Source organism: Sceloporus occidentalis, unplaced genomic scaffold (genome assembly GCF_023333645.1).
Source record: "Sceloporus occidentalis isolate IW3139 unplaced genomic scaffold, rSceOcc1.0.p SCAF_1, whole genome shotgun sequence".
In the NCBI taxonomy this organism is placed as follows: Eukaryota; Metazoa; Chordata; class Lepidosauria; order Squamata; family Phrynosomatidae; genus Sceloporus; species Sceloporus occidentalis.
This window is the reverse complement of record NW_028316981.1, coordinates 151,070,043-151,082,322: the sequence shown is the minus strand read 5'-3', so window position 1 is coordinate 151,082,322 and position 12,280 is coordinate 151,070,043. Positions and strand designations below refer to the sequence as shown.

General features: G+C 40.9%; 1 protein-coding gene across 3 annotated transcripts in view; it reads left to right on the top strand.

Moving 5' to 3' along the window:
* The window catches only part of DGKA (diacylglycerol kinase alpha), a 75,636-nt gene that overhangs the window by 42,426 nt on the left and 20,930 nt on the right, over positions 1-12,280 (top strand). For all 3 annotated transcript variants that reach the window (XR_016271749.1, XM_089477317.1, XM_089477326.1), the window contains exons 5-11: positions 249-329; positions 2,272-2,321; positions 3,355-3,429; positions 4,359-4,478; positions 5,844-5,961; positions 9,755-9,843; positions 10,993-11,112. Coding sequence is in view for 2 of the 3 variants with exons in the window: in XM_089477317.1 (XP_089333443.1) it covers positions 249-329; positions 2,272-2,321; positions 3,355-3,429; positions 4,359-4,478; positions 5,844-5,961; positions 9,755-9,843; positions 10,993-11,112 (653 nt within the window). In the remaining variant the exon portion in view is untranslated. The remainder of the gene's footprint in view (positions 1-248; positions 330-2,271; positions 2,322-3,354; positions 3,430-4,358; positions 4,479-5,843; positions 5,962-9,754; positions 9,844-10,992; positions 11,113-12,280) is intronic.

Here is a 12,280-nt window from a genome sequence, read left to right as displayed (position 1 = left end):
TGTAGTTTTGTGAGATATTTACCCTTCTCTGTCAGAGTTCTGGTGCCACAACAAACAACAAATCCCTGGATTCCATAGGATGGAGCTATGACAGTTACAGTGGTATCAAACTGCATTAATTCTTCAGTGTGGCAGCGGCCTGGATCTATAGAAATTGGAAACAAAAGCGCTTCTGAGTATCTCTATGGACAGCCCTTCAATAAAGAATTGTTGACAGATCTTAACACAACACTCTCTTTGTGTTTCAGCCAGTGGTTTTGTTTGCATCAATGATGTTTCTTGTTACTTCTCACTGCTGGAAGGTGGACGACCAGAAGACAAGCTAGAATGTAAGTACCACAGAAAATCAAGACAATAAAAGGCTCCCAAAAACCTCAGTTCAGATCCAGATTTGGTGGGCAGGGAAGTTAATGTCGATAAGAGATAATTATTATTGGATGGTTTTTGTGTCTTGAGGACAGATACATCTTCATCCGTATCCTGCTTTCTTAGTTTTGTGTTCCTTCAAGTCATTTCTGACTTATGGCTACCCTAAGAGAAATCTATCATGGGGTTTTCTTGGCAAGATTTGTTCAGAGATTTATCTTGAGCCTCCTCTGAGGCTGAGAGCATGTGACTTGCCCAAGGTCATCCAGTGGGCTTTATAGCTCAGCTGGGAATCAAACCATGGTCTCCAGCATTGTAGTCCAATATTCAAACCACTATGCCACACTGAATCAGCCTGCATCCTGCTTTGTTGTTTGTTGTTATTGTGTACCCTCAAGTCATTTCTAACTTATGGCAACCCTAAAGTGAGCCTATCGTACAGTTTTCTTGGCATGTTTCTTCAGAGGGGGGTTGCCATCTGAGGTTGAGAGAGTGTGACTTGTCCAAGGTCAACCAATAGGTTAACATGGCAGAGCTGGGATTTGAACCCTGGTCTCCCAGCATCCCAGTCCAGTGTTCAAACCACTATACCATACTGACCCTCCTGCATCCTGCTGCCATTAGATATTAAGATGTATCTTGTTCCCGAACTGAGTATAATTCCAGGCCTCTCACTGGCGTGCATTAATGCTATAGCATAAGCTTTCTTGATGGTAAATGATGCAGCAGATGGTGCACAGCAGAGAAGCATTCCAGTCCTTTCATCGATCGGGTCCAACATCCCCTCACAGCCAATGGTAGAATTTGGGTCCCCAAACAAATTCTAGCCAGACTTACCTCTTGGCCAGCAATCAAATCAAATCCAAGTAGCTGACATATATAGCGAGATGTTAGGGTGGAGTGAAACCCACCCCACAGTGAAGCTGATGAAACATGGGCTCACAAAGTTTATAGATTGCAGATGTAAATAAAGAAAATTAAAGTGATCAACCATGACCTGTCTCCCCCCAATAGCTATGAGAACTGTGCAAGCAGGCTTGCAAAAGAAGAAGAAAAAAGAATCACTCCCCGATCCATTCCCAGCCTTTTCATGTTTTCCCAGCCTCAAACTGCAAAGCAAATATAAAAAGTATTCAGCAAGGTCATTAATACAAGTTAACTGTTTCATGCCACTGAAAAGCTCTTAACATGTGGCAATGATGGTAACAGGGACTGCAAAATCTATTTGCCTGGCAGGTAGAGGCCCAGTTTACTACAGAATGTCTCTGTCATGCCCAATTCATTCTCTTTCTCTCTCTTTTTCCTATCTTTCATGCACACACACACACACTCCAAATCTTCCACTCATAGAACACTTCAGCATCCCCTGAATCACCCCCAGAATGTGTGTTTGCATTTGTATTTATTATTTTGGTAAATGGTTAGACCACTTCTTTATGCAAAATGTTCTTTGTGATATGCCCACTCTGACATGCCCTGAGAAGGTGCATTCATCCGCCATTCTTTGATAAAATATATACCTACATTCTTCTCCTCACATTCTTTATTCATCATAAATTGCTCTAGCATTCTGGATTTTCTGAAGACCTTTTAGGCTGTAACTGCCATTTCTTAAACTGACTGTTGTACGTTTAATCTTGTCTTAACTTTTGTATGTTGTAGATTTTTAACAATATGTTTTTTAGTTTGTTATAAGTTGCTTGGAGTCCCAAACTGGGGAAAAGGCAAGCTAGAAATAATCATAATCATGCAATTTTTCCATAATAATAAGGCTAAGCAAGAAGTTCACATGAAATGGGGCCTTTCTTTGGTTTCCTGGACCAGGAGGACTGTGGGAGAGTTGTGTGTTCTTGCTGGTCTCTTATCCTGGAACAACCATGTCTGATCTTCTTTTTCCTCCCACAGTCACCTTTAAGCTCTATGACAAGGATGGGAATGGCCTTCTTGACAGTTCAGTGAGTATCACGAGACCTGAAAAAGCTAAATAGATTGAGCCTCTAGGTCCCCATCTCTTCAGTCCTTTCCTCTTCTCAGTTTTAAGCAGAAGAACTAGCTCATTTCCTCCAGCACCCAATAACACAGATAGTGTGTGCGTACCACACACACAGATATGGCACCTAACATTCACTGGGACCATTCTTGTGCATTATATCCCATGGCAGTGATGTGGGTATGCTTTCCTCCAGATACTGTTGGGCTGTGAGTCCTGTCATCCATGACCACTGGCTGTGCTGAGTTGCAGCCCAACAAAATCTGAAGGGCCATACATTCTCTACCACTGTTCCATGGCTCTGTCCCCCATTATTCTTCACTTGATGACACTGCAAATCTACTGATTACCTTTCCTCACAACTTTGCCTTCTAGACTTCCAAGAGATCACTTTTGTGTGACCCAGGCACCAAAACATTGATTTCCAGCATTTCCCCTTTCCTGTTTTATGTCACTGAGAGACAATGGCATTACCCATTTGGCAGTATGCTTCCATCCTTGTTATGATTGCTGTCATATCACTGGTGCCTTATTTGGAAGAGGATTTGACACACAGGACGGAACATAGCCTTTCATTATCTCTTTTCAAAGTTGTGTTGTGGGTGTGTTCTCCTGCCATAACTGAACCAATATCAGAGGCCATACCATACCCCACCCCACCCCATGTGCACTGCTGGTTTGCTGTTTAAGATGGCCCTTAGCATAGCTCCTATACCTTTAACAGCTGTATAACAGGAAGGAAATGAGCCAGCAAAGCTTTTCTCCATCTGGTGTATCTTCCGCCAGAATGAAAATATTAATTCTGTTTTGACCATGCTGAGATGGCTTCTCCTCTGCACTCTTTTGTCTTTTCTCAGTTTGGTGATATGGGGACCTCTATAGTTAAACTGAAGCTCTGACTCGTAAATGTATTTCTCTTAGATGCTTACATGCTTGGCCCTTTTTATTTAAGGATCCCCCTTTGTTTTCAGTACTGACCTCAAACTGTTCTTCTGCAGGAGGTGGATCGCATAATCACACAGATGATGCGTGTAGCTGAATATTTGGAGTGGGATGTCTCTGAGCTTAAACCGGTAAGTGCAAAATATTTGCAGTAGACCCATTTCCTCCCCTCACATGCACATACGGTCACACCTCGCATATGCTGCTATGGAGTGTTGGATTATACAAACTAGATAAGATGTTAGTTTCAGCGCCAGAACTTGGAAGAGTTACTTTTCCAAGCTCTCTTTTGTGCTGATGATTTAACCAGCACTAGGCAGGGAAGGGAGAAGAGTAGTGTGCATTTCTGACGCTTGCATTTCTGAGAGTAAACAAGGAAAATTGGAAAGGGAGGAACTGGAAGTAAATGGGCTAGGAACCATTCATGTGTAAAACCTGTATTTTGTTGATCAGCTTACCATCATACAGTGGTCATTCCCTTTTCTGTATGTGCTGTTGTCATTTTGCAAGAGCTAGAGTGGTTGAGAGAGTAAGCCCTCATTTCTCCCCTTTTTCCCAGCCCCAGACTCAACATGCTTTGATGTTGCAAAAATTCTGTAGTTGATTTTTTTTTCCCTGCAAGAGAATGGTAGATGCTAGATGGGCATGAAGAGTGAGTTCTGTCACATGCTACAACTAATTATGGATTCATTGGCACACAGTGGCCCTTTGGTATTCGCTGGGGTTTGGTTCCATGACTCCCCATTGATACCAAAATCCATGGATGCTCAAGTCTCATTACATACAGTGGCACAGTAAAATAGTGTCTCATATATAAAATGGCAAAATCAAGGTTTGCTTTTTGGAATTTTTACATACTTTTAATATTTTCAAACCATGGATGATTGAATCCATGGATAAAGAATCTGTGGATATGAAAGGCCTACTGTACATGGATCCTTTTCTTCTTAGAATGGTCAGGGAGGAGGATGTGAGTTGCACACTAAATTAGATCAAATGGAATGGAGCTAGCCCTGATGTTGGTCCACTCTGAAGTACTCTTCTTTGATCTTTAACTCAGATCCTGCAGGAGATGATGCGAGAGATTGACTACGATGGCAGTGGCACAGTGTCTCTGTCTGAGTGGCTCCGTGGTGGAGCTACCACTGTCCCTCTCCTGGTGCTGCTTGGGCTGGAGGCTGTAAGTATATGAGGGTCTGGGTGGGAAGGGTAGGGTGGAGAGAGGTGGCCTGAGATTAAAAGATAGGCATGGTCTATCTGTCATTCTCATTCCATGCATAATATTCAGTCCTTGTTTCTTGTTACTATAGTGTTGCTGAAGCCTGAAAAGTTTCTTTTTTAAAAACAAAACTAGTTCACAGATTCCTTCAACCTGCCTGGCCAGTAGCCATGTAGGCTGGAGGATTGTGCGAGTTATAGTAAAAAAATAAATTAAAAAAAAATAGAAAGAAATTCTTGGTGGCGGCGGGGGAGATTATCTGGAAACTTTCTCAGGCTCTGACAAAAGCATGGTATAGGACCAAGGAATGCTTCTCAGTCTCAGACGGAAAGGAATCCGTTTGATTATACCTGTCCATACTGCTACTGTCTTTGAATAAAAGCTCAAATCTAGTGGGACTGGGAAGAAGCTCAGGGTGAACTATCACCATCACATCCAAACTCTGCTGACCAGGATAAAAAGTGACTGTGTAGTGGTTTCTCATCCCAGCTGCATTTCACATCTTAGCAGGTCATTATTTTTAATTCCATGATCCTAAAATCAGTGAAGAGGGAAGCTAGCTACACTAGCAGGCCGATGTCATTCCTAAGTGGGATTAAGAGGATGTATCACCTCCATATTCAAAATCCCATGGGAAATGCTTTGCCCTGTGACCATAATGTCCCATTTTGGGCCCTGACACTTGCTGCTGCCACTACTAACACCACCATGGCAGCTTTCCATAGGCAAGACTGTACTGTTGGGTTGTACACAGCCTGCCCTCCCAACACCTGCCCCACCAGTGGAGCTTTTCCTCAGCAGCAGGAGGCACTGTCATAAAACTGAATAGGTTTTGAAGTGCTTTGGAAAATTACTTTTGAGATTGCAGTTCCTTGAATCCTATGAGTTGTCATCCTCCCCAAAGTAATGCTTCCAAATGCTTGCTCTGTTTAGAAAGTGATTTTGTCAAGGCCAGACTAACATATTGCCCCTAAATGCAGCTGTAAAGTAATGCAGTTCATTTCTATGGTGCACTTTTCTCCATAGCATTTATATCACTCTAGGGGAAAGCAGTGTTTCAGCTTCTCCATTCTGAGGAGCTTGAATAAATGTTTCCTTTCACGTCTTATTCTAAGGAGCTAAAGATGTGGTGTCTTACATGAATGGTTTTAAGTTAAATGTTATGAGATTATTATTTCTAGGGCATGGGCAACCTTTCTGCAGAATTGTGACCCACCGAGGCCCTCTCTTGTTCAAGAGGTCCAATATCTTTCGCTCCCTCCAGACACCAAACCTATCTCTCCCAGGCAACGTTGTCTTGACTCCTGTTTTTCTCCCTTACCTCAGACCATGAAGGATGATGGGCAGCACCTCTGGCGCCTGAAGCACTTTAACCGCCCAGTTTACTGCAATGTATGTGAGACACTGCTGCTGGGGCTACGCAAGCAGGGGCTGCGCTGCACTTGTGAGTGAATCACTCTGTCCTTGGGATGCAAATGGGGAGAGCAACAGGCCATCTGTATTTCCCTTTTTTTCTGCTGGCAAAGTATACATCCAGCCTTAAAATTAACAAGAGGCTTTGGGAATTCTGCATTTATAAATGAAGAAATGGGGGGGGGGGGACTGTTTTCTTTCAATCACCACCTTCTTTGGAAGGATCTTCTGAGATACTTTAGAGTTTCTTATATTACAAGGACCCCCTGTTGCTTTGTACCTCTTTCTCTGTTCCTTCATCTAACATCTAGGAGATGCAGATGCTTAGATAGGTGTTTTGAGAGCTATCAACCAAATCCTCTGAAGGGCCAAAGGTAGCCCCATCCCCCCAAGTCTGGTATATAAGACATTGGAATTATATATCATTCATTACATTGGAAAAAAGAGGCACAACACTCAATGCATCTTGTAGCATCTGTTCTCATTAAGTTACTTTTTATTAACAAGGATCTCAAGACCCAAATGTGAAAATTCCCCTTGGTTTATAATACGTACCTAGAATGTGGACGGATATTACATCTAGGGACTCCTTTTAACACAACTATAGCTATGCTTGAAAGTGCAGCGAGACCTCGCAATGCTCAGACTTCCCATCCATGAATTCAACCACATGCAGACAATCGCGCCCTATATTATTAAATTGTGGTGAACACTGTTGAATAATGTGGGGTGCCACCATCTGTGTTCTTTGACATCTGTGGAGGGTCCTGGAACTGAATCCTTGCAGATATGGAGGGCCTGCTGCAACTAGTTTCAAATAACTAAATTACTGATCATTTATGTGTTTGCCCAATATCTTACAATATACATTTCTTTATCATGGTCATTTTAACAAGTGATAATGTCACTCCTTTTGCGGTATAACTAATTTTTAATTATTTGCATAGTTCTGGGGGAGTGACTTCAATAAATGGTAGAGGGGGAATGCCCCATGGTTCAGGTGCTGGCTCCTGCTGGCTCTAATGCTGCTATCTCATTCTCTGATGCTGGTGCTGATGTGACAACAAGGTGGACAGGAGGAGTGTGTGTTTTGTATTACAGGCTGGCATTTCATAGCATTCAAGTTTTTAAACAGAAATTAAAAATAACTTATGTTTCTTTGAGAAATCGTGAAAGAAAGGGTTACATTGCAAAAACTGCAGCTATAAATACGTTTAGGTTTTAGAGATATAAGTGTAACTTGTTTTTAAAAAGAAACTTTCTAGTATCTGGCTTAACTGTAGAACATGTCTTCATACCACTCAAGGTCACACAGAAAAAAAAATCAATACTTCTAGTTCCTGAGCTAGTGTCGCCCCCTCATGGCATAATACAGGGTAACATTGGTTGGGAACAGAACCTTGTAGAATCTTAATGCATAGTCTTAGGACTCCATGTTTATCTGAATGGTGCAGAATTGCACTGCGCTACACTTGCTCCAGCATGATGAAAATAGCAATTGCTCCCTGACATAGACTTTCCTGGCTGTATTAGAAACTTCTAAAGTGGTTAGTATTTTTTTTATCAAAGCGACTGCCGCATAGATTGCATGGCTTATAGCATGGAGTGGGGATGGGGGCTTACTGCTAGCCCAAATCCAGAATTCTGTGTAAAAGTCAAGTTTAGTACTTTATTTGTGAACAAGATTAATTTATTCAAATGTTTGTTTTATTAGAACAGATGTAACTCATTGAGCACAGACTCAGATGGAGAAAGATTAAGTACTGGTTGTTTTCCAAGAAAGGCAGACCCACTTGGCTTTGTATAAATGATACCTTTTCCGTATCACGGACTACGGTATGGAAATTTGTTAGTACACATCCAGGCATGGTCTCCTGTCAAACTGTTTTTCCACATTCCTGTAACAATTCAAATAGGAACTGGAGGAATGAAAAAGCAGCTTCCAGTAGCATTGCTACACCGTTAACATAAAAGCATCCCTTAACATAAAAGCGTTAACATAAAAGCGTCCCTCTCTTTAAATTTAATACCATCTGTAATCTGAGTCTCTGTTTCCATTTTCTCACTGGTTAGGGTGTTCCATGTCACCAAACTGTCTCTTTTTAGAGTTTCTCTTCCTTCAAGCTCAGGCCCAGTCCTCTTACTGTCTACACATTTCTCCGGCTCTGCCATCCAGTATTGACTCTTCTTATCTCAACAGATTTTCTTGGGTTGCTTTCACAAATATCAGTCCCATCATCTTCCATCTACAAAACTGCATTATCAGGTTGATCATTCAGTTTCTTTTTCTTGATCTTGCTTATACATGCCATCTGGATACAACCCCCTTTCCAACAAAATGTCATCTGATTCCCTAATTGGATATTTCTGGGGTAACTCTTCCCTCCATGATGAACTCATAAGCATCCTACAAAGTTACTTGTCTTTCCAGACTTTCTGGCAATTCTTCCATATATATGTCTCCTCTATTTCTCTAAAAGTTAACATAAATAGCAATATTATTTATAACTTTGAGTGTTCAGCCATCCACAACTACAGTTTCAAAAACAGCAAACTTCATTAGCCTCCCGTTTGGCAACAACAGACTGATCTTGAACTTCCCACTCTCACAGACAAGCAGTCTCTTTCCTATTTCTCACAGTTCTTAATTCTTAATATCCTTAATACTTAAATGTCTTTAATTCTTAAATTCTTAAAGTTACTTTACTTTTTTAATATTTTGAATTTTAGTCTGCCAGTTGATTTTAACTCTTTATTCACGTATTTATTATATGTAAGAGAAAAAGTGAAATTTCTTGAGTTGAATGAATTGGGCAATCCTTCTATTATGGTGGGCCAAAATACCACAAAGGTGCACAGCCTTTCAAATTAAATAATTTATACTTGTGATTTAGTGTGTGTGTGTGTGTTATACTGTATAGTTCCATGTTCTTGATCACAGTGTCACCAAATTTGGTATATTCCCCAATGGGACTAAAATGAAGAATGTAGTAAGGTTTTAAACCAATTTGTTGTCTTCTTTGGGTTCTGTCCAAACATGCCCTTTGGATTTCTGTTTTTCTCTTCTTAGATTGCACATTTATGAGCCAATTCTAACAAAGTTAGATATTTCGGGTTATATTGGTATCCAGGATATTTCTTTGCAAGTTTAAGAGTGGTTGACAGACTTTGGCTGTGGAGGGAAATTTGCTGTATTCGGTACATTTTTCATGGGAAAATGTGATGTGAACAAATTTAGAGTGTATGTGCCGCCAGAAAAACTTTTGTTTTGTTCATAAGCAAAATCATCATCATCAACTTAGACAATGCCAGATGATTTTTTGGTAATCAATAATTGTACATTTTAGCCTAAAGTTGTTATTTTTGGAATATTTGGGGGGGAAATGACCTCTCTTCTATACACGCTTTGTGTTCTGTCTAACTGAAGGGACAGAAATTAGTATGTACTATAAGCTGACCAGTAGTAGTTTGAGCATTGGACTATGACTCTGGTGATCAGGGTTCAATTTCTCACTCGGCCATGAAAACCCACTGGGTGACCCTGGCTGGGTCACACACTCTGAGCCCCAGAAAACTCTATGATAGGGTTGCCTTAGGGTTGCCATAAGTCAGAAATAACTTGCAACAACAACTACAACAACAACATGCTGGCCAAAGCATAAGGATAGAAGCACTATGGGGAGGGGCAAAGAGGCTAGATAAGTGCATGGAATCCATTGGTGATGATGTAAGGAGGGAGAGCTGCTTGCACCTGAAAATGTGTATTCACTCCTTGTTGCCCGGCATGGTAAATGAATCTCTCCTTTTCATCTTTGTGCCCACAGTCTGCAAGTACACAGTGCATGAGCGTTGTGCCCGAAAGGCCCCGCCAAGCTGTATTAGCACCTATGCCAAGAGTCGCCGTGATACCAGTGTAAGTAACGTGGTAAAAGGAAAAGCTGATTGTATCCATAAGACAGTCTTCTGTCTACCTGCTTTTATTATCCAGGGGTTGTGGTGGGCAACCTCATCTCTGCTCCTTTCATTCCCACATCAGTTTTCTTTGATTCAGTAAAGTCAGAGAACAAACTATCTCTTGTACTCCTCCAGTTCTCTTCATGAACTCTACAACTAATCGTTTCACCCCCTGTTCTTGTAATAAGCATTGGTTGCACAGTCTATCTCTTCCTTGCCCCAGAAAGTAGAACTAGAGTTGTCAACGTTTTCATCTCTAGCCATTACTTCTTCACGTCTCTTAACTGTTTCTTACCTTCCTGGCCATAGTGAGTACCTGCCCTTCAGTTCTGGGATCTTAGTTAACAGTGAGTACCAGGCCAATTCTGACACCTCAGTTCCTGCTTCTATAGAGTTTGTTATATTTCTTCTCTTAACTGTTAAAAAACAGCACAGAAAGTCTTGGAGAAGATGTATTGTGGAAGTCCTGGGCAGTGTTCCCAAGTGTCCTGGATCCCATTATTTTGTTCATGTTCTAACACTTCAGGCCAAAATTACATGCTGCATTATATGTAGCATGCAGTTTAAGATTCCTATCTTTTTAACACTAAAGAAAGTGCACATAGCCCTCATTTGGATGAGAACTATCCTGAGTGGATGGGGAGATTTAAACCTTTGCCCCCATCTGTTTTGGGCTTTGTTTTGTTTTGGTTTTTTTAATTTTAGAATTAAAATTTAATCTCCATCCTGGAGAGAGTTTTAAAAAGAAGAAAAAAAATTCCTCTGTTGGTTCAGTTTAGGCTTCCACCCCTCTTTTTTTGAAGTTCCTTAATTGTGAAGGGACATTTTGAAATAAAAACCAGATTTGTGTACAAAAGTTTAAACCTCTTCCACTCACCCATGATGGTTTTGATCTAGACTGGGATTATGCATACTTTCTTTAGTGTAAAAAAATTAAAATCTTAATCTGAATGCTGTGTGTTTAATGTAGTGTGGGAAACTTTAGCCCTCTAATCTTACATCTTTCTAGGACTCAGGGGTAGAGCTCAAGAATTTCTAGGTTCTTCTTCTGCTGGGGTAGCATAATACCTACCACCACTTTACCGTTTCCTCACTTTCTCTCCTACAGGCACAAGCTCATGTCTGGGTAAGAGGTGGTTGTGATGGTAATAAATGTGACCGGTGTCAAAAGAAGATCAAGAGTTTTCAGAGCTTGACAGGCATGCACTGTGCCTGGTGTCATCAGAAGGTAATCTCAGACATTCACAAAATTTTGGATGTTGACTTTACCATGGATAAGGTTTATTTATTTATTTAATTTTGTATGCCACCTTTCTCCCAAATTGGACCTAAGGCAATTCACAATAGATACTTTAATAAACAATACAGTTTTAAAGGCACAATTAAAAACATCACATTAATATAACAAGTTAAAATATAAAATCATAAATACTAAGTCAAAAATATAAAAACATACAAAAGCAAAAGCACCAATAAGAAGCCTCCCTCAGTCCAGCTACATATTATAAATCTGCTTGAAGAGAAACATTTCTGCCTGCCAGTGAAAGAAAAATAGGGATGTAGCCCCTGGCCAGCCTAGCTTCTCTCAGGAGGGAGTTCCAGAGGGTGGAATCAGCCATTGAGAAAGGTCTCTCTGGCGTCCTCAACAAGCAAGCCTGTGATAGTGGCGATACTGAGAGAAAGCCTTCCCCTGAACACCTTAAAGCTCTGGCAAATTCATATGGGGAGATACAATCTTTCAAATAGTCTGGACCTAAGCTGTATAGGGCTTTACAAGTTATAACCAGCATGAAGTCGAAGGCTTTCATGGCCGGCATCCATAGTTTTTTGTGGGTTTTTTGGGCTATGTGGCCATGTTCTAGGAGAGTTTCTTCCTGACGTTTCGCCAGCATCTGTGGCTGGCATCTAAGATGCCAGCCACAGATGCTGGTAAAACGTCAGGAAGAAACTCTTCTAGAACATGGCCACATAGCCCAAAAAACCCACAAAAAAACTATAACCATCATGTTGAATTGTGCTTGGAAATGAACTGGGATCCATTGAAGCTTTTTTAAACAAGGGACATATATGTGCCCTGTAAGTGGCTCTGGTCAGCATTCTGGCTGCAGCATTCTGGACCAGCTGCTAGGATTATTGCTGATTTGGAAGATAACTACAGGACCTTTCCCAAATGTGGTGACCTCTAGATTTTTTGTTCACAATTCCCAACTTTCCTGACCCTTGGTCATGCTGGTGGGAGTTAATGGAAGTTTTAGTCTAAAAATAGTTGGAGATGATGAGGCTGAGGAAACTATCAGGCCATTTAAATATCTAATATAAGAAAGAGAACAGAGAATGTAACTTGATAAGTAGCTGCCAGTTTTTAAAATTGCTATTGAGTGAAATGTTAAATCTAG